A 22,594-nucleotide genomic window follows, 5' to 3' on the forward strand; every position below is an offset into this window, starting at 1 on the left:
TATTTATTTTTTTTTAAATAAGTGTTACGATAAGTGAGAAAAACAGAGTGGGGAAACAGAAACTAAAGGAAATAAAACAAAATGTCAAAATAAGGGTCCACATAACAGAACTAAGTGCTGTCAACATTAACGTGTGACAAGGGTTAGTTCTCCCAAAAATGAAAACTCTGTCATTAATTACTCACCCTCATGCCGTTCCACACCCTTAAGACCTTCGTTAATCTTTGGAACACAAATTAAGATATTTTAGTTGAAATACGATGGCTCAGTGAGGCCTCCATAGGGAGCAATGACATTTCCTCTCTCAAGATCCATTATTGTACTAAAAACATATTTAAATCAGTTCATGTGAGTACAGTGGTTCAATAGTAATATTATAAAGCCACGAGAATATTTTTGGTGCGACAAAAAAACAAAATAACAACATATAGTGATGGCCGAGTTCAAAACACTGCTTCAGGAAGCATCGGAGCATAAATCAATCAGCGTGTCGAATCATGATTCGGATTGCGTGCCAAACTGCTGAAATCACGTGACTATGGCGCTCCGAACCGCTGATTCGACACGCTGATTCATTACGCTCCGAATCTTCCTGAAGCAGTGTTTTGAAATAAGCCATCACTATATAAGCCGTTATTTTGTGAAAAAGAGAACGCACTGTCTGTGAATGTCACGCACACAACACACAGAAAGACGCGCGCCAGTATCGCGCTCATGGACGGCACGCCAGAATCGAGTTCTCTGTCATGCTTGAACGAACAATAACACACACAATAATGCCAAAAATGTCCGTTTTGTCGTGTATCCTCATAAGAGCATCCTCGAGAGTCTTAAACGAAAGTAAAGAGATGTGAGATGCGTGTGAGATCTGCGTCATGTGCAGCAGTGGCAGCTCTTAAAGTGACAGCAACCACTAGTGCAAGAACAGAGAAAATTACTCACTGCTCTTGACTAAAGAACTTTTGTAGCTTTAATAACGATTAATCTATATTTAATTTAGGCTATATCATGCAGTGCAGACTGTTTGGTAACTTTATTATGACTGACAGCACTAAACAGAACATAAACCTGACAATAAGCTTGCTGTTCATTATTTTTAACTTTGAGCGCCACTTTACAAGTCTCAACCAACCAGCAACATGTCGCTGGGGTAATGCTGAAGCTGATGCTTCACTTCGTAGAGACCAATGGCGCTTACTGAATGCGATGACCAGCGCTGACACCATTCATTGGAAATACCTTCAAACGTTGAAATGATGCTACGACAAAGATATCGCTTTGCTCTTCGGACATGGCAAACTTTTTTCTTTTTTTTCACAAATAAATGACTTGCCCTGAAGAAGGACAGACACGCTCAGACGATCTCTCACTCACTGTCTGTTTAGGCTTGTTTAATGCAAATAATCTACAGAGCCTCTGTACAAATCACAATTGGTACACAGTCTTAGGTAAAAAAAAAAAAAAGAGCCAGTCGGTGGAAAAAAATACATTCTTCACTCTTGTTACCCTTATTAACTTATTTAACAATTAATACAAATGCATCCTCTGCGGTTGACTTGTCATTATCGTGGTTATCACGACAGCCCTACATCTGTCCGAAGCAGAGGAGGAAGATTAAGCTGGATGGGCTCACTTCACGTAAAGAGATTCTCTGTGAAATTCAGCCGAACGATGACTCAACACTCATGCAAAACCACTGAAACACATGCAGCCGTTGCGCTCCAGTGTTTGCACACATTTAAAGTGACAGCAAGCAACGGATGACACGTTACAAACCTGGACAGTCTGATATCAGCTGATACTGAGTCATCTGAATGTTTCAACTGTGCACATTCTCTGTTTTCAAATACTGGGTAACAAGAGTGTAAAATAAATGTTAAACTCAGCAATTTTGTATGTTTGTGCTGTCATTGAACTGTACATCAGCATTTTATCTGCCATCCAGCTCTCTAGATATCTGTAAAAAACTGGATTTTTCTTGCATCAATCACAACACGATGTAGGAAAAATTCTTACCTAATCTTACAAAAGGGGAAAAACTTAAACGCAACACAAGTATAACCCCTGTAAACAGATTCCCATTCATTGCAATGTGACATTGTTTAAATTCTGCATGGAGGATTCTGATTGGTTAATATCAGCGGAATAAGTTCTGCTACTGATGACACCAAACATCTTAACTTTGTTAAGATTCCCAGCATTCCCGTTTCTCGAAGCACACATTAGTAAGCGTATTATGTGGGGCCGTACAGAGATGTCTGCAGGCCCTCTGTGGGAAAAACATCCAGACTAATAATTCAAATGTGGCTGAAACCACTTTATATTGAGGGTGCAGACCATTAAATAAACATCCAGTCATCGTTTACTCCTCATGCTGTTTCAAAACCATCTGACTTTATTTTTTCTTTGGAACATGAATGCAGTGATTTTTACTGAAAAGCACCAAAAATGACTCACAAGCACCATCATGAAGCCATACGATTGGTCTCTGACATACAAGTCATTATTTTAGAGCTACAGCAGAGGGGATTTTCAGTGAATGACTTAATTTTTTGTCTGTTCTTCTCACAAAGCATCATATGACTTCAGAGGACTTGAAAGATACAGTGCACTGTAAAAAAAAAGACAAGACAATACTACTGTATTTGAGTGTTTATACTAAATTCAATGTGTTAGTTGCCATTTTTTATAATTATTTGTGAAATTTACTAGCAATTTCTGAGTTGTTTCTACACCAATTTTTTTCAGTGTAGGAGCTTAAATGCAGTATAAATGAATAGTATACACTGTAAACCCTAACGCTAGAACAAATTTAAATTAAATTAGTTCAGTTAAATTAAACTGTTTTGAGTATTTAAAACTTTCTTTTTCTCGTTCACAGAACTGATATATTTTAAGTATACTGAACTGTTTCATTGTTTTGAGTTGTATGAACTAATTTCTTTTAATTTAGACTAACTTCAGTTTAACTGAAACTGGGCTGGGATTTCTATTTCCCAGCATGCTTTTGTCAACATGTTAGCAAATTAGCAATTTGGCATTTTCTGAATTAGTTTAGCTAGCACAATATTTACGTTGAGATCATTTTAAGTTAAATGTATAAATTAGTGTACTAACATTTTTTAAGTTAAGAACAATAAAAATACAAACAAAAATCTTACTGAAGTTTCTTAACTTACAAAAAAATTCATCTTTTTTGAGTTCTGACAACTTATTAGGGTTTACAGTGAAGTTAATAACTCATTTGATTTGCAAAAACTTTAAGTTGGGAGCAATTAACATGCATGAGTACTACAAACTCAAAGCTTGATAGTTCTGCTTACTTAAAATCGGGAACATCAGAAAATACTCAAAAAATACTCAAAAAATTTGATGTAGCCGATTACCTCTATTTTTTTTAGTTAGCCCAACTTATTCAGGTTTACAGTGTAAGTAATGAAAAGTATCATCTTAATTATGCATCACATGGAAAACAGTGGCTTGAGCATTCTTCAAAATATCTTCTTTTGTGTTCGCCATAAGAAAGCGAATCGCATTGCATTAAATTAACTTATGATGCACACTTTTAAAAATTAAAGTTTTCAAAAGGGAGTGAAATAGAAGAACTATTTTCAGTGATCGGGTTTCTTAAAACATAGTGTTTTAGAATCTTTTTCCATTATAAAGAACCTTTTGTGCAATGGAAAGGTTCCAAGAATGTTAAAGGTTCTTCATGGAACCACTGATTCCAATAAAGAACCTTCATTTTTAAGAGTGTAACAGATCGCGAGGCAAGTGCGCAAGGAACTCACAGTGACTTCGGTTGTCAGGGGACCAAAACAAACCTCGCGGAGGTACAAACACCCAAGAAAATCCAGTGCAATACGAGCCAACGTGAATCATCAATGCTGCAAAAGGACAGGGAACATTCCAGCGGCCGCTTTCTGCGCTTCCCACTCATCTGTACAGATCACATGTCAAATAGCTCTAACTATAAGCTGACGGACGCTCCCGTGCCCAAACCGAGGCCTCGTTCTTCAGACAAATGCCCGTCTGACAGAAAGCTCACGTTAGTTGCAGCCTACCATCCTCATCCAGACTGCTGAAAAAGGAACGAGCAGGATCCAGAGAAGAGCAAAGATGTGCACAAAAGAGTAATGAAGAAAAAAAGCTAGTGGAAGACTGAGAAACAGTGGCACTCACAGCTCTGTTCATGTCAGCAGGGAAATCTGGGATCCTTCCAAACGGCAGGCAGCCGACGCGGCTCGGAGAAGAAGCGCATGGAGTCCCGGATCATGCCTTGATTACAAAAACGCCAGTTGGGCTGCGAGCCAAGATCTCCGAACGCAAAGAAAAGCCCTGCTAACGGATCCCGCCGCTCACCCGTACACCGCAGCCTCTCTCTCTCTCTCTCACTGAAGCTCTCGCTCATAGTTAAAATTACCCCTCTCTCCCCCACCCACCCACGTCTGCTGTCATACCCCTGAAAACAATTCATTTTATGACTCTCAATATGTCATCTTTATCATAACAGTACTCAGAATGAGATTTAGAAATCAATACATTTAAGAGTGTTTCTTCAACTACGGGCAGATTTTGGCCCAATAAACTATGGAAAAACTCACACTCTCACTTGTCTATATAAAGGAAAAGTTCAACTAAAAAATAAAATTTTTAATCATTTACTCACACTCATGTTGATTCAAATTCAAACACAGTGAAGGGTTGATGAAAAGCTATTAATTAAATAATAAAAATGCTAAATAAATTTAAAAAAGTAAAATAAAAAGATGCAATAATTTATTTGTTTGTCTGCACGCCATTAATAAGTTCATATATAATATTAAAGCTCTTGTTGTTTGTTTTGACAAAGTTAATAATTAAAGAAATCATAAAAATGCTAAATAAATACAAATTTAGTCAATTTCACATTAGTAATCCTGACATGCTTTAAGGTGTTTTTTAATTAAAAGAACTGATTCAGACTGATAATTCACTGTGAATCAGGTTGAATGATTCATTAAGACGATTCAGCTCATAAGAGTCATTTGTTTGGGTGGATTCATCTCAATTAAAAAAAAAAAAAAAATCCAATGCATAAAGATCACTGACATAGAAATGAACTATTTAAAGGATTAGTTCACTTTCAAATGAAAATTAGCCCGAACTTTACTCACCCTCAAGCTATGACTTTCTGATAAATACTCTTGGAGATATTTTAATAAATAAGTATCCATGCTTTATAATGATAGTGAGCGGGATCAATGAGTATGAGCTGAAGAAAGTGCCTCCATCCACATCCATCCATTATAAACGTACTCCACACGGCTCCGGAGGGTTAATAAAGGCCTCTGATTTTAATAAAAAAACATCCATATTTAACAAGCTATGAAGTAAAATATCTAGCTTCCACCAGACCGGCTTATGAAGAAAGTTTAAAACTCTTGCAGTTCAAAAAGCTCACGCTACGTCCTACGCCTTCCACGTGCACGGCGATCATTTGTGTTTATAAAGCATAAACCGTTGTATTTTTTAAGGAAATGGCCGATTGTTTCTCTAGATAAGACTCTTATTCCTCGTCTGGTATCATTTAAAGCTCTTTGAAGCTGCACTGAAACTGATTTTGACCTTCAACCGTTTGAAGGCCGTTGAAGTCCACTATATGGAGAAAAATCCTGGAATGTTTTCATCAAAAACCTTCATTTCTTTTCGACTGAAGAAAGAAAGACATGAACATCTTGGATGACATGGGCATGAGTAAATCATCAGGAAAATTTTATTTGAAGGTGGACTAATCCTTTAAATATGGATTTTATTTTTTTACACAAATGCATCACTTTATTAACCCCCTGGAGCCATGCGGAGCACATATTTATGATGGATGGATGTGGATGGAAGCACTTTCTTCAGCTCATACTCGTTGGTCCCGTTTACTGCCATTATAAAGCTCAGATGCGTCAGGATATTTATTAATATTTCTGCGATTATGTTTATCAGAAAGTCATATACACCTAGGATGGCTTGAGGGTGAGTAAAGCTTGGGCTAATTTTCATTTGAAAGTGAAACTAATCCTTTAAATCCAACAATTACTTTGCATGTCCATTAGATATGCAAATCTGAAGACACGCCTCTTCCTCGAGTACTTAACTAATCCACAACCATAAACAAACGCTTATTCTCTTCTGCTCTAGCTAATGCACTAATCTAACTTATACTTTAAACTGGGCATTACGTACTGCAAATATTATTGTCTCTTATGAAAATTTACTTGTGATTTTCCTCACTTATAAGTCACTTTGGATAAAAGCTTTTGCTAAATGAATAAAAGTAAGTGCTAAAACTAAATCAGATGGACTAAGTGGGCATTAAAGTCACCATGAAATCAAAATCAGAAGGTCCCCTCAGATTTTTGAGCCAAATTGATTTGAATGTAGCTTCCTAAACACCAAAAATAATATTTTTACATTTGATAATTAACCCTTTGAAGCGTACGATCACACCGATGTGATTAACTGCTAAATTCAAATCTGTGTTCTCGTTTCGGCTGACACTGAGCCAGAGACGGATTTAAATGCAGATAAATACTAGCAAATATACGCTGATGTCTATGGAAGAGACAATAATCCTTTCAAATATAATTTAACGATGTGTTTTATTGATATCTGATATTCTACACATTGCGTAGGTAAAGTTAAACTAAAGTTTAACTAAATCTTAGAATGAACAGTGCCCCAAAGTTGTCGTCTTTTGGTGAATTTATTAGTTTTGAAGCTAAAATACGTCACACAGCCTAGGGGATTCGTGCCGAACTAGGGCTGCACAATTATTAATCTCGATTAATCGTATGCAAAATAAAGGTCTGTGTTTACATAATATATATGTGTGTTATGTGTATAATAATTATGTATATAAATACACACAAATATATATATCTTTAAGAAATATATGCATGTATAAATATATATATATATATATATATATATATATATATATATATATATATATATATATATATACAATTTATATTATATATAAATATAAATATTTTATATATAAATATAACATTTTTCTTAAATATATACGTGTGTGTATTTATTTATATATACATAATTATTATACACATAACACACACATATATATTATGTAAACACAGACCTTTATTTTGCACACGATTAATCACAATTAATAATTGTGCAGCCCTATGCAGAACCATCAAGTTTTTGCGTGGAAGTGACAATTCTCATTTTTTTATGGAATATTGCAGTATTTATTATTATGCATAATTATTTTTAAATTGATTGTAATCTTTAATCAAAATAACTTCCCCTCCCTTTTACAGTGACATCTCTTCTCTTCTCTGATAATGAGGGTGGGGCAACCTGTCACTCACATGAGATCCACCAATAGCAAACCACAACCATCCAGTCAATCAACAAAATCAAGCCCCGCCCTACATTTGTTCTTGTTTGAGAAGCCGTTTCACTCTGATTGAAAAGCGCAACTTCCATTTCATGCCGACTTTAAGTGAAGCAAGCGTGACTACACAATCTGGATCTGAACACAACAAAAAGTGTTTCAAACACTCACATGAGGCTCGTCCTGCAGCAGATAATGTTCGTCCTCATAGAAGTCCGTGAACATGAAGAGATGCTCTTGGTGTTGCATGATGATTCCTCACGCTCTGTGTTTCTCAGCTGAAAGAAACAATGACAGTTCGTGTGTATATAGAAAGACTGGCATATATCCAAATGATCCAAAAATAAACTTGATCACTGGCAGAAAACATAAAGAACCCCAGCTGAACGGACACAGAGGGTGAATTCAGGACACTTTTTCCAAGACATATCAATGTCAGAGTGTCCCAATAACCCTGAATTCACCCTATATTCATGGTAGTATTTTGTACCAGTAAATATATATATCAGAGGTCGCGTTAACTGAAAATGATCCGTCATTGTCGGAAAAATCTGAAGGCCGTCCGTCACGTTGACAGATTACACTGAGGCCGATCTATTGTAAATTGTAACTGTAATTCTGTCCAGTTGGTGGCGAGTGAGCTCCAATGTAGCAGCAGAGCACTGGATCCAGAACAAAAATGAAACTAATGGTGAGTGCCCAAAAGCTAACGATCTACCACGCCACATTAAAGAGCGCCAAAACGGTATTTATTGCTTGAATTTCTTAATGAAATGGACAGAATTTGGACTTTGTTCCATATCAAAAGCAACACTACGGAAGAGGATTAGGGCCAAGCAATAACAAAAAAATAAAACCATCTTGAGAAAAAAATCGTTAAATTTCGAGAAAAAGGTCGAGATAAATGTTGAGAAGAAACTTGTTAAATTACGAGAAAAAACTCGTTAAATTTCGAGAAAAAAGTCGAGATAAAATGTTGAGAATAAACTCGTTAAATTACGAGAAAAAACTCGTTAAATTTCAAGAAAAAAGACGAGATAAATGTTGAGAATAAACTCGTTAAATTACAAGAAAAAACTCGTTAAATTTCAAGAAAAAAGTCGAGATAAAATGTTGAGAATAAACTCATTAAATTACGAGAAAAAACTCGTTAAATTTCGAGAAAAAAGTCGAGATAAAATGTTGAGAATAAACTCGTTAAATTACGAGAAAAAACTCGTTAAATTTCGAGAAAAAAGTCGAGATAAAATGTTGAGAATAAACTCGTTAAATTACGAGAAAAAACTCGTTAAATTTCGAGAAAAAAGTCAAGATAAAATGTTGAGAATAAACTCGTTAAATTACGAGAAAAAACTTGTTAAATTTCAAGAAAAAAGACGAGATAAAATGTTGAGAATAAACTCGTTAAATAACGAGAAAAAACTCGTTAAATTTCGAGAAAAAAGTCGAGATAAAATGTTGAGAATAAACTCGTTAAATTACGAGAAAAAACTCGTTAAATTTCGAGAAAAAAGTCAAGATAAAATGTTGAGAAAAAACTCGTTAAATTTCGAGAAAAAAGTCAAGATAAAATGTTGAGAATAAACTCGTTAAATTACGAGAAAAAACTCGTTAAATTTCAAGAAAAAAGTCGAGATAAAATGTTGAGAATAAACTCGTTAAATTACGAAGAAAAAGTTAAATTATGAGAACAAATTCGTAATTTAACGACTTTTTTCTCATAATTTAATTACTTTATTCTCATAATTTAACGAATTTGTTCTCGTAATTTAACAATTTTTTTCTCGTAATTTAATTACTTTATTCTCAACATTTTATCTCGACTTTTTTCTCGAAATTTAACGAGTTTTTCTCGAAATTTAACTACTTTAATCTCGAGATGGTTTTATTTTTTTATTATTGCTTGGCCCTAATCCTCTTCCGTACAACACAAATCTTTAAACCTTATTGCGACTTATTAGATGGGAGGCGCACTATGTTCTGTTTATTCATCAACTGAAAACAGCGTATAGCCAAAAGATAGCCTGGGATTTACGAATCAATATTGGTCTTATGAATGTGACCAAAACAGCAAGGAGACATTTTAATTGTTTATTAATAAAGTAATGTTTTCTGAATCAGTGTCAGCTGCAACGATGAAGCTGACATACCGACTCTCATCATCTGCTCATAGTGGACGCGCCTAGAGAGAGAATTCACATTTCATTCGGTTTCTTCTACATAATCAGAGTAGCTATTTCTTTTCGTTTTTAATTATTTTGTTTTCGTTAAAGTGGATATTTCAAGCTTTCTATAGATATATTTCTCACGTCTCTGATGCAAGCAGTCTATACGCTGAGTTTCGGTTCATTTAGCCTATAAGACGCGCTCCAGTTCACGCGCCAGTGATCGCGGCCGCGCCTCCGTGTCATGAGTATATGTTCTATTTGCTTTTTATTTATTACATCCAGGCAATTGGTTGATGAAACATTGATTAAAATTAAGATACAATTTTTACAAAACGAAATTCACTTTAAAGAAAGGCTTTCTATAAAACAAAACTTAATGAAGTGGTCAAAATCATGTCTGACACACTCCATGTCTCCCGATATATTGCGCATCTTATCTTACTCATGCTGTTTCTCTTTTCATTATCAAATAGATGAATTTCAAACATAACATAGAACTATTTAAACATAAATATGAAATTATGTTTTCTTTAATGGCTATACCAAAACGTAACCTGTAGTACAGTACAGAGAAATTTCATGTATAAGCAAGAGCGGAGTCACGAGTCAGATCAAGAATAATTTATTTTTAGACTAATTTATTTATTTTTTATTTATATTTAATATTAGGGGCATCCAAGTTATTTTACATATTTGATTTAGTAATAGTTACTTTCCCTGGTAATTAGTTACTTTTATAATGATGTAACTCATTTACTAACTGCGTTACTATTTGTGACAAGTAACTAGTAACTATAACTAATTACTTTTTAAAGTAACGTGCCCAACACTGCTGCGGGGTGTTGAACATGAGAAATTACGCAGTCTAAATCTGTTAATCTGTCCTTCAAAATACATGGATAAGCCTATATATATATCGTCCTGTAGGTTCATAATTAAAAATGAAAATGTGAACAAAAATAAAAGCAATTAAATGAGTTATTATAATTAAAATGACGGGTAATAATACATTTTGACAGAATTTTTACGACCCTGTCCGTCAAAATGACGGACAATGTTAAAGTCTAACGCGACCTCTGATTGATATATATATATATATATATATATATATATATATATATATATATACATATACACACACACACACACACACACACACACACACACACACTACCAGTCAAAAGTTTGGAAACATTACTATTTTTAGTCTCTTATGCTCATTAAGGCTGCATTTATTTCATAATAAATACAGAAAAAACAGTAATATTGTGAAATATTATTACAATTTAAAATTATGGTTTTCTATTTTAATATACTTTAAAATATAATTTATTTCTGTGATCAAAGCTGAATTTTCAGCATCATTACTCCAGTCTTCAGTGTCACATGATCCTTCAGAAATCATTCTAATATGATGATTTATTATCAATGTTGGAAACAGTTGTGTTTGTGCTTAATATTATTTTATAACCTGTGATACTTTTTCAGGATTCTTTGATGAATAAAAAGTTTAAAAATATCAGCATTTATTTAAAATAGAAATCTTTTGTAACAATATACACTACAGTTCAAAAGTTTTGGGTCAGTCATTTTTTTCTTCCTTTGTTTTGAAAGAAATTAATACTTTTATTCAGCGCAGATGTGTTAAATTGATAAAAACTGATAGTAAAGATTTATATTGTTAGAAAAGATATATATTTTGAATAAATGCTGGAGTAATGATGCTGAAAATTCAGCTTTGCATCACAGAAATAAATTATATTTTAAAGTATATTAAAATAGAATAGCCTATATTAAAGTATTAAAACCATAATTTTAAATTGTAATAATATTTCACAATATTATTGTTTTTTTCTGTATTTATTATGAAATAACTGCAGCCTTAATGAGCATAAGAGACTTTGTTCAAAAACATTAAAAATAGTAATGTTCCCAAACTTTTGACTGGTAGTGTATATATATAAATATATGCATATATATGTGTGTGTGTGTGTGTGTGTGTGTGTGTGTATATATATATATATATTATTTTTATTTTTATTTACCATCATATCACCATAGTAAAGCAACAGTACTTAAGTATCAGGTAAGGTAATCATGTTTAAAACTCAACATAAATTCACATTAGTCTTCTTAGCAGGGTTTTGCAGTCCTTACAAAAATTAACCATGTTTTTTATTATAGTAAAAACATAGTAACCCTCTTTTTTGGCGGATTTATTACCATTTGTGTAGCCAGTTTTACTAAAAATACCATGGTAAACTATGGCTAGTGTAGCAAAACCATGGTTAATTTGTGGTTTAACAACCTGTTAACGATTAAAACATTTAACACAGCTCAAAATATCACTATATTTTAAAACAAAAATAACAATAAGATGTATTTTGTCTACATCTTGCTAATAATTTGGTTTACGTTGTGTTTGTTTGTGCTGTAAACGTGTTTGTAGTCAGTCAGCATTTTCATGACACTTCAGACATTAAAAGAGAAATAAAGATGACCAAATGAGATAAAATAACCAGACAAACCCGCATTCAGGGTGGATGTGGGTCCACTTACCTGCCAACCAGGTATAAAACACATGTTCATAACAAGCCGGCTGAAGGCCTGAATCTGACTCGAGTGACTAACATCAGATCTGGCGCCCCCTGCTGCTCAGTGACGAAAGTGCGAAACCACGTGATCTGAGCTGCTACGCACTTTCATATAGCTCTGTATTTTATTCATCTGACAAATATTGACTCATTTGAGTCGTTTTTTGTTCTCCCAATGAATTTTGGTGTTTGATCATTAAATTAAAAGTGCGCATCAACATATAAAAGTGACTTTGCCTGCGGGATTAAACTGTTTTTCTGCATAGGTGGTTTAGTTCAAGATATAGGAATGTCAGTGAAACATAAACCACATAGACTAGTCTTAATAGTTAAGACACTAATATTTTTCTTGAGAAGTGGTCCTAATTTTGTAAAGTCTGTTACATAAAAAAGGTAGATTGGTGTAATTTGAATTGGAAAAATAACATTTATTAACAGCAATTTGGTCAAACTAGCTCTTAAGGCACAGTCTTAATATAGTAACTAAGTTTATGCAACTTTGTCCTATCCATACATATGCAACCAATTATTATGCATGTTTTCATAGTCACATCGGTATGTGTTTCAGAGACCACACCTGAAACACCGAGCGTAAACCACACCTGTTGCTCGAGGGAAAACTAACCAGTGTTATCCTCATCTCCTCCACTGCACCACAGGCCATTATATCACTGTCTTCATGTTACACTGAGATACCATTTTTTATATCTTAGCCAAAAGATATAATTCTACATCTTAAGCTTTAAAACACCCATAAACACTGAACAATGTGAGCAAAATGGCTATGCATTTATTTATCTGGATTTTTAAAATGTTTTTATTGCTTTTTGGGATTTTAATGTCATGTTTTGCATTGTTTAAAAAGGTGATCTTAAATTTTATATTCTAATTTTTTTTAAAAGCATAAATAAATACACATTTGAACCACTTTTCATGAGTATCAAACATTTTTAGGCGTTGTACAAATGTCAAAAATCAGACGGCAAGAATGCTGCATTACGAGTGTTTTGAACTTTTAAAAATAAACCTAAATCTCATGATAGTAGCCGGTTTGGTGCTGATCAGACGAGCCCTTTTGACCGACCAATCAGATGTGACGAGGCGTGTGAGGTGTTAAAGGAGTGACTCATGCTCCTCCCAGAGTCCCAGACTATCAACTTTCACTAGTCATGACTAGAATGTGCTTTTGAATATGCTTGCATTGTTTTTAAGGAATATTTTAAATCTGCACCTCAACTTAATTATCTACGCAATTATTTATCTTCATATTTTTAAACATCTGATGATCGTATCAAACTGATTTATGTAATTTAAAATGTTAACAAAAACTATAATGGTGCATCATGACACCGAACTCATTATTACTGATGTATGTGCTGCTGTTTCCCCCACAAAAATGATGTAATTTCCTGGAGATACAATGTTGGGAACTGACTTTTGTTGTTTTAAAACCTAGAAGTGTAAACCTCTCGATGTGCGTGTCAATGTTCTGTGATGATAATCATGCCCTAACCTGTAGTGTTCCTTATCTAGTCTTTAAGGATAACTAGAACTTTCACCTTCTTGGCATGAAGCTGGTTAACCTAGTTAAAAGTGATGTGACATCATTGTTTTGTGCTCTACATAAATAATTACAGGCACAATGTTTGAATAAGAACCTTGCATAAGTAAATTTGACAAGGCGAATCTCACAAAACCTGTCAGGAATGCGTCCAAGTCAAAATCAAATGAAAAAATAGTCGGTTTTACAGACAAGCTTTAAGTCTAGTCCCAGACTAAAATGCATGTTTGAGCTGTTGAAAGTAACGTGCACAGACATATCTGAAAATATGTCAGTGCCATTGTTTTGTCTCAAGATGCACACCAGTAATGTTAGCTACTTAAATGTCCTAATTAAACTAATCCAGGCGTAAAGGGTTAGGGTTATATTGCAAGATGTAATATAAGTCTCTGGTGTCCCCAAAATATGTCTGTTAAGTTTCATCTCAAAATCCCCCACAGATCATTTATTATAGCTTGTCAAATTTGCCCCTATTTGTGAGCGAAAACACACCGTTTTTGTGTGTGTCCCTTTAAATGCAAATGAGCTGCTGCTTCCGGCCCCCTTTCCAGAAAAGGGCGGAGCTTTAACAGCTCAACAACAACAAAGCTGGGGAATCTCACGCAGCCAAAATGACGAAAGTTTTCAGCCTTACATTGTTCAAACCGGAGTCGACACTGATGGAGAGACTCAGGAAGAAGTTACAACTTTTAGACGTTTCTGAATGGTTAGTGGATAAATTGATGTAGTTGCTGTGGAGTTGATTCAACTCATCCACTAGCATGTGTCCGTCATGTTCATCTTTTGTGTTGAATTGACCCTCGTTTGTGAAGCAGTCCGGCGTAAAATGACGGCATGACAACAACACTCTACTACAACAACTCTTCCTCTTCTCTAAAGCAGCCCAACATGGCCCCGCCCCCTTTGTTGTGTGTTCTCGGGGGCGGGGTTTATGTAAATTTAGGGTTAGTGATGTCACAAACCAGGGAAGAAGCTTGTTGTAGTCCCTACCAGTCATTTAAAAAGCGATTTCTGTAATGGAAAATATCATTGAACTTTGAGCGTCGTAACTTTGCAGATGTTGTTCAAACAGCAACATTACACATTAACTAAAGGTACAAATGTGAAATCATAACCAAGGAATCCTTTAATCTAAGCCCTGTCTGTGAAACCAGGCCTTCATTTTGCATAAATAAAAACAGGCCTATTTTCTTTTGTATTTCATGAGAATTAAGCACATTTTCTCCTGTGAATCTGCTTATTAACAAGCTTTATTAAATCAATTATAGATGACGGGTGTTCAAGCCTTTATGCAACTCTTCATACACCTTTACAAACACAGAGCAAGTTAATCCAGATTCACAGAGCAAACACCCTAATGCTTTATGTTTCAAAGAATATAAAACAAACATAAAGCATTCAAGCACTTTTTTTTTCAGTGCTCTAAAGCTCAACATCTAGTGTCAGATTACAATCACACACATGTGAACTTATGCAAACTTTAGCAGAAATCAATAACCTTAGGAAATCTTTAGTGAATTCTTCGTTTGAGACACTGTTGAGCAAAAGTCTCCATCTCTGTGCTGTCCAGGAGATTTATATTTAAAAGATCATGTTTGTGATTTATCTTATCGTTAAAAAAATGCTTTTTAAGGTGACATTTCTTGTCTTTGTGCTTCAGATACTCAAATCATTAATCTCAATTGGCAAAGTTAAATCATTCAGTGACCAAACACATTTGCATTGAATCATGTCTGAATAGATCAAATATCAAAGCAAACACAAATGCTGCTCTTTCTTTAGTATAAATGACCGTTTTACATTTTGTTATTTGACATTTTTAAATGTCATATACTTTTTAAAGCACAGTTTCTGTTTTTCATTCACTTAGTTTTAATGCTGAATATGACTAGTGATTAATTTTATACCAATAAGAATGGGTGTACCTCACTGTAAAAAAAAATAAAAAATCCTCATAAAATTTACAGTAAAAAAAACAGCAGCTGTGGTTGCCAGAACTTTACCGTAAAAAAATATGGTAGCAACATTTTAGGCTTTACGGGACAGCACTTTGTTTACTGTCTATTTTACAGTTCAAAAACATAATTTAAAGGTTTATACAGTAATAATTTTTAAAAAATACACACTGTAAAAAAATCCATTAAATTTACGGTAAAAACCCCGGCAGCTGTGGTTGCCAGAAATTTACTGTAAAAAATTAAATTTTAGGATTTACAGATTTAACCTAAATTTACAGTAATTCATTAACTGATATAATGTTAATTTACCAATCGATTGAAGCACTAATATCTGTTTTGTAATTAGGATTACACACGTAAAACACCTTCCTGACTTTAATTACCTCATAAATGAAGTCCAAACATTCTGAAACAGAAAAATAACAGAATCAATGATGCAAACCTCTTCAAATATGAGGAGAATTCAAATTCTGGTGTAAATCAGCTCTAAAAAGTCACTTCAGCTGACATTTTTTATGAAAATGTTTGTTAATTGAATTATGCAAGACAATTACTTTAAAAGAAAGTAAACTTTTTTTTCATTCTCTGAAAAAAAAAAGCAAAAATTGTACCTTTAGGGGTCAAACAGCTCTTTGGGCAGTATTAAAAGCATAACTTTGTACCTTATCAACCTGTAAAATGTTCATAGTAGTATATATTGCTACTCTAATATGCACCTTTTAGGGGTAGAAAGCAAAAAACAAAGATGTCCTTTTAAGGGTTCTGCCCCAGTGACAAGTCGTCGTACCCCTAAAGGTACAATTTTTACACATTTTTACTAAGTGTGTATTTTGTAAAATGTTTCTTAACTTTACACCATTCACAGACATCTGGTTGACATCTCGAAAGATCTTTCTGACTTTTGTTGACTTTCTGGTTTGTGAAGTGATGTGGAAAAGCAGGCAATAATTATGATTCCTTCAACTGTCTGCTGTCTGTTTGTGTGAATCTGCCAAGATATTTTGGGCGTTCCTCCATCCGGACTGCATTAATAGGACGATAACATTCCTCTCCCCATGACAAGCAAAAAAAAATCTACTCCATTTTACAGCATCAGAACTTTTACATTTAAACTCACATGTTTATACATGCACAGATTAGATGTCTTGTGTCATTTTATTAGAGGAACTTGCACGTTTTGAACACGTGTTGGTTACACTTTATTTCAATAGCCCACTTACTAGTCTGTTGGGGAGCATCAAAAATAAAGTGTTAGCAGATATTAAACAGTCTACTAATGCTCTAATGACTGCTAGATAACAAGTAGTTGCAGTTATAGTTGGTAGAAAGATTAAGTGAACTATTGAAATAAAGTGTTACCCAATGTTCAATGCATCAGCCATCCACTCAAATACATGAAACACACTAATAGAGGTGATCTGAGACACATTTGTAGCATATCTAGAAACTACAGCCAAACTCAACCAAATAATTATCAACCGGCTCTTTTCATATGAGCACACAGACACAGACTTGTTTATCCACTCTTGGGTGCGGATGAACAGGTATCGTGTCACCTGAGGAGGGCGGATCTGGTGTATAAATACAGCCAGAAAATGCATTTCCACACTGAAAGAGCAAGACAAGACAAAAGGTAAGACATTCCTCATTTATTCGCTGCAACAGGACTGAGAGATATTTGTCAAATGCATGATTCTGTCTGATGACGCAGATACCAAAACAGATTAAATAATTTAGTCCATTAAGAAACTTAATTTGCTGATTATAACAAGGAATTATTCAAGGAAAATTCACTTATGGCTCTTTTTTATTGTTCAGTGTTACTGCCAATTTGCATATCAGACAGTCTCAACATGAGTGACCCACGTAAGTGATATTTCATATAAATATACTGACATCTTTCTGTTTGTGGCATCGAAAGACATTTTATTAAATGTTCAAGATGTTTTACGTTTACACTTTTCCAACTGTTTTGACTAAATGCCATCAAAAAACAATTGTTTATGTGTGTTTTTGTTTTCCTAACGTCTTCTGCAGCAAAGAAGGTGAGATATTTGCATTTCCTATCAAATATGCTTTTTAATTGTGCATAGCAATTATATGGATTGATTAAAAGTTTCATTTTAAAGAATGATACACTGATACACTGTATATTAACAGGATTGCGTAGATTCGGATTCTCACTCTGAGGTATGAAGACAATAACAGTCTTTCTACACTTCTACATAAAAAGTTCAATAACTTCCATTTTATGCTAATCATATTGTCATATTTCCTGTCTCATAGGGCTCAGGAGATGAAGGTGAAAAGGTAAAAAAAATTTAATTGTGAAAACAATAATGCACTTTTAACAGATCCAGTAACAGACATCTGTTATCCATCTATTATCAGACATCTTACCCCTTTGAATTTATTGCTATGTCTTGTAGGGGAAGCATGGAAAAGGCCAAGGCAAAGGCAAAGGCAAAGGTCAGCAAGGTCAAGGACACGGTCATGGTCACGGTCACGGAGGTGGTGAACATGGGAAAAAAGGACCTGAACAAAAAGGAAAAAAGTGAATTTAAGTTCAAAGCCTGAGACTATATGATGGTCCATGCAACAAAACTGGGTTTCAGTTCAACTTTGCATCCAAGTAATGAATTAAAACACCAATAAAAAAAAAAATTGTCTGTTTTTAATCATTAAGCATGAGTGTTTTTATTGGAAATCTGTTGGGAAGCAATAAACAGAGTCAATGGTCCTCAAACTCAAAGATTGACATTCACTGTGAAACAGTGCTATGCAAGAAACAATGCCCGATATGTTGCATATAGTAAGTGATGAACATTTAAGGTGGTCCACTGGGATTCTCAAATTCCAGTCAATACATTAAAGGTTTAATGTGAGACCTTATCTTTGACTAGTGTCACAATCAGCCATTTTTTGTGATTACTGTATAATCCACCTGCTATGGGATAAAATGAAGCCAAGCACATCTGCAAGTTTGGCACCCTAAATATCAAACTGAACTAATTGCAACATGACAAAAAAAAAAAAAAAAAAAAAAAAAAAACCTTATAAAACAATCCATTTTGTAGGTGGTGGGGGATCTCAAAATGGGAAATGCTCTGACAATACCTGGAGTGCACTCCATTAGCATTCCTATTCATCTCAAAGAATGCATGTACCAGCAAGTCACCACTGCCAGTCCAGAAACTCCAAGGGTGTATTGTGAAACATGTTTAAAAACAATGATCTCAATTCCATTTGAGGCTGCTAATGGGACTAAAGGTCACTTACTACCTACCTTTTAATAGGAAGACCACCTAAAAACTCCAAAAAAACAGTGAAAGCCCAATTCAGAAGTATATTTTTCACCCTCATTAATTTCCTATAACATTATAGCACAAGCCATGAACCAAAATCAACTAGCTAGAGAAAAAACCCTATACACTTAAAAGCTTACATTAAATTGTTTTGAGAGAGTCAACTATAGGAACTGTAAAGGTACCATCTGGGACAAATCAATTTCCCTACACTGACAGAATGAACCAAGTCAAAAGCAGTTAAACCAGACAAGACAAAGTGACAAGACAGATACAAGCAAGAATTGGTTCCTCAATTTTATTTATAAGGAGTCTTTTGCTCTTGAATCATTACAGGACCAAGTGAAGCCTTGCCTTTCCACTGAAGACCTAGAGAGAAGGAAAAAATAATTTAAACTGAGCACTTGAAATGTCAACCTTACAAAGAGCAAAAGCTACCAACCTCCATAGGGAGAAGCAGCAATTCCACCATCAGGACCACATGTTGAGTCACAGCAACCACAAACTTGGTCGTTTCCATCAGCAGCAAACCACCTGCAACAAGACAAATCATACACTGCCACTTGAACAGTCAATTTAATAAAAAAAAAAAAAAAAAAAAAAAAAAAAAATACCTATTGGTGAAGGAACAGGATTTGCGCTGAGCATCACTTGGTACAGAAGCAATGGTTGCCTTCAGAATACATGTAATGTAGATCTGTAAGGGATAAAGGAAAGAAGTCAAAACCAAAGCAGATGGGGAGAGCAATCAAACTGACTGATATTCTTGGTACATACATAAGGATTGGAGCTCTCCTGGAACATGAATGCCTCCAGCTGGAACTGGATCTTGTCCTCCTGGGACCGAGGCATGAAGCGGGAGCTGGAACCTGTAGCCTTGGCATCCACAAAGCACCTGACGAGAAGTGGTTTTTAAAAAAAAAAAAAAAAAAAAAAAAAAAAAAAAAAAAAAAAAACACAAACACTATAGCAGCAAGCAACTAGACTAGTTACAAGAGAGCCCTATAGCATCAAGTGCCATGACCTTACCCGTGATTCTCAATGAAGGAATATCTCGGAAGGGAGTTCACATCAGGTCCTTGAGTGGCCACACAGCTGTCCACAAACACACGCAGAGGCACATGATTGTACACCTTCACAGACGCCTCAACATTAACAACACCACCCAGAAAGTAAGAGTTTGAAGGCCTCTGATAGGACCAATCATCTGCAAAGGAAAGCAACACTAGACACAGCCACTTTTGCAAGAACAAAAGGTCCAAAGAAACTGCACCAACCCATCATGAGCTTCAGGGAGAACAGCAAGACTTCTTCACCAACCTCCGTTGAGGCATAAGGGACCCATGTTGGCCTCAAGGCATTACTGCTTACATTGTGAAGCCTACGGTTCATGAAGGTACCCATTAGATGGTCTCAAAGCTGCACAAGCAGCATGCAGAAAGTCAAATACCACTTACCTTTGATAATGGCATTGAATGCCAACAACTGCACCATCAGCCCGGGTAATTGGAGTTCCAGCAAGTGCCTCAGGGGTGTAGGTAAGAGAGAAGGTGTAGACAAGCTCATCCTCATTAATCTGGAAGATTAAAAGTAGTTGAAACGAGATTCTCACAGAGACATCATACCAAGATGGTGCACTCATTACCATGTACAGGACAAAGTGCATTGTGCAAAATAGTGGACAAACACTTAAAAGCAGCAGAAGACAACTGCAGCACATGCTTAATGTGCATTGATGTGAATACTGATTTAGTTTCTCTTGTTGTGAACAGGCCTTAAATTATGGGTCCATTCATGTCAGATAGTGTTGCTGGTTTGAAATAACATTAAAATCAAAAGGAGGATTAGCAAATGGTTTCAGATCTTGGGATTTCCCCCATTCAAATCAATAGGACTTGGTCTTGAATGCACAAAATAGCCACTACAAAGTGTTGCAAAAACAGCCGCCATGTGAACGGACACACCTTGAAAGGAATTCTGGATATCTTCACACACTGAATAAGGAGTTCTTACCATCAGCACACTGTTGCAGTCCTGTAGTTCATACTCGAAGATGAGCACTCTAGCCTCAGTGTCCTGACCAACAACAGAACATCCACCTAGAGACAGACCAGTTGGCTGGATTAGTTGACCATTGCTGAAGAAGTCCTGCTGGACCTCTATAAGAACCCGGTTCTCACTGCATTGAACAGCTACACTGCTGGGAGTCACAGGTTGCCTCAACTGGAAGTCCACTGCCAACTCTCTCTGCACTTCAGGAACAACAGGATACCTCCAATCCAAAGGTTTCACTGGACCTTGCAACAGCTGCTTCTCTTGAAGGCCAAAAGGATCCTGTGCAAGGTTTCTGGAGACAGGACTCAGAGGACTCTGAAACTGAGAAACCACTTGCAAAGGGTTCCAGAGCTCTAGAGGAGAAAGGGCAGGATTTCTGGAAGCTGGATCTGATTTTGGCCTCATGCTTCTTGGACTTTGACTGTACCTCAAACTTCCCCATGCATCAGGCAGATCAAATGCAACAAGCACAACCACCACTAACACACCTTGCAGAAACTCCATTCTAACAAACATTAACACAAATGCCACAACACACACCAGTGTTTGGCTTGGCCATTTTGTACAGCTTTGAATTAAGGTGGCTCCTCCCCTTTTAGCTTAATTGATTACCTTTGATTGTCCTCTGGACCTGTAGAGTTTAAGCATCTTGTGGACCCACCACATGACATCATTTTCAGCTAAAATCTTTTTATGCATTCTGGCAATTCCTTTACAGGACAACAGTGTTTTGGGGGCCTAAAAATTCAAACTTTTGAAAATGTGTTTCAAGTTTTTTTAAAAACAATACAATTATTGTCTCTGTAAACTACAAAAATGCAAATGTGTGAAAACGGTGACGTGTGCATGCATATTAAGTGTTCAGTCTATAGACCACTTTGGAGCAGACGTCACAATTACGTCACTTGCAGCTGCGCGCGCATACTGGTTGCAGAAAAATAGCGGTAGCAATTGAAGGAAAATGTGCAAAATCCACAGAATAAGAGAAAAATGTTTTGTTGTGCCTCTGGATGTTGGAATCGGAATGCAAAAAATATAGTCTTCATTTTTAAAGAAAACCATTGTTGAAAACGTCCTTTGAAGATAAATGAGACGTTTTACAGACTGGACTGATGACACCTGCAAGGATTAGTCTACTATTAAAGCAGGAATTTGATGTAAACAGTAAGTCTACATAATTCACATATGCAGTTCAGAGGACATACATACATAGCAGTTACACGGCATGAAATAATTATAATTAAAATAATTTAAACCTATAATATTTTACATAGATAACTTTTAAACAATTTTTATTTCACAATTCTGACTTTTTTTTCCTGCATTTGCGTGTTTATTACTCCCAGTTCGGACTTTATAACTCGCAGTTGTGAGTTTATTTCACAATGCTGAGGGGGGAAAAGTCAGAATTGCGGGATAAATTGCAATTCAGAAAAGACAGAATAACGAGTAGGCTATATCTCACAATTCTGTTTTTCTTTGTAAGAAATGTGAGATGTAAACTCAGATTTGCGAGAAATAAAAGTCAGAATTGTGAGATATAAACTTGAAATTAAC

General features: G+C 35.3%; 2 protein-coding genes and 1 long non-coding RNA gene across 10 annotated transcripts in view; 1 reads left to right on the forward strand and 2 right to left on the reverse strand.

Annotated features, from left to right (window-relative positions):
- Positions 1–12,254, reverse strand: part of LOC125269277 (coiled-coil domain-containing protein 9B) — a 46,776-nt gene extending 34,522 nt beyond the window's left edge. For 3 of the 8 annotated variants that reach the window (XR_007185065.1, XM_048192170.1, XM_048192167.1), the window contains exons 1-2: positions 12,124–12,253; positions 7,568–7,674 (exon numbers count right to left, since the gene is read on the reverse strand). Coding sequence is in view for 4 of the 8 variants with exons in the window: in XM_048192170.1 (XP_048048127.1) it covers positions 7,568–7,645 (78 nt within the window). In the remaining 4 variants the exon portion in view is untranslated. Of the gene's footprint in view, positions 1–3,791; positions 4,162–4,182; positions 4,411–7,567; positions 7,675–12,092 lie in introns of those variants that run through there. The other 5 variants (XR_007185066.1, XM_048192168.1, XM_048192171.1 and 2 more) reach the window with 5 other exon arrangements.
- A 4,957-nt stretch (positions 12,255–17,211) lies between these two features.
- Positions 17,212–18,355, forward strand: LOC125269279. The gene is made up of 6 exons (XR_007185067.1): positions 17,212–17,310; positions 17,496–17,543; positions 17,715–17,722; positions 17,838–17,867; positions 17,964–17,987; positions 18,107–18,355. It is a non-coding gene; the product is annotated as an uncharacterized LOC125269279 (long non-coding RNA).
- Positions 18,356–19,266: 911 nt separating this feature from the next.
- Positions 19,267–21,594, reverse strand: LOC125269278 (zona pellucida sperm-binding protein 3-like). The gene is made up of 8 exons (XM_048192174.1): positions 20,996–21,594; positions 20,440–20,558; positions 20,260–20,363; positions 20,012–20,189; positions 19,760–19,877; positions 19,597–19,679; positions 19,425–19,516; positions 19,267–19,351 (listed from the first exon to the last, which is right to left on the reverse strand). The coding sequence occupies exons 1-8, from the start codon at positions 21,551–21,553 to the stop codon at positions 19,281–19,283; spliced, it is 1,323 nt and encodes a 440-aa protein (XP_048048131.1). The 5' UTR covers positions 21,554–21,594; the 3' UTR covers positions 19,267–19,280.
- Positions 21,595–22,594: the final 1,000 nt, after the last annotated feature.

Source organism: Megalobrama amblycephala, linkage group LG5 (genome assembly GCF_018812025.1).
Source record: "Megalobrama amblycephala isolate DHTTF-2021 linkage group LG5, ASM1881202v1, whole genome shotgun sequence".
Taxonomy (NCBI): domain Eukaryota; kingdom Metazoa; phylum Chordata; class Actinopteri; order Cypriniformes; family Xenocyprididae; genus Megalobrama; species Megalobrama amblycephala.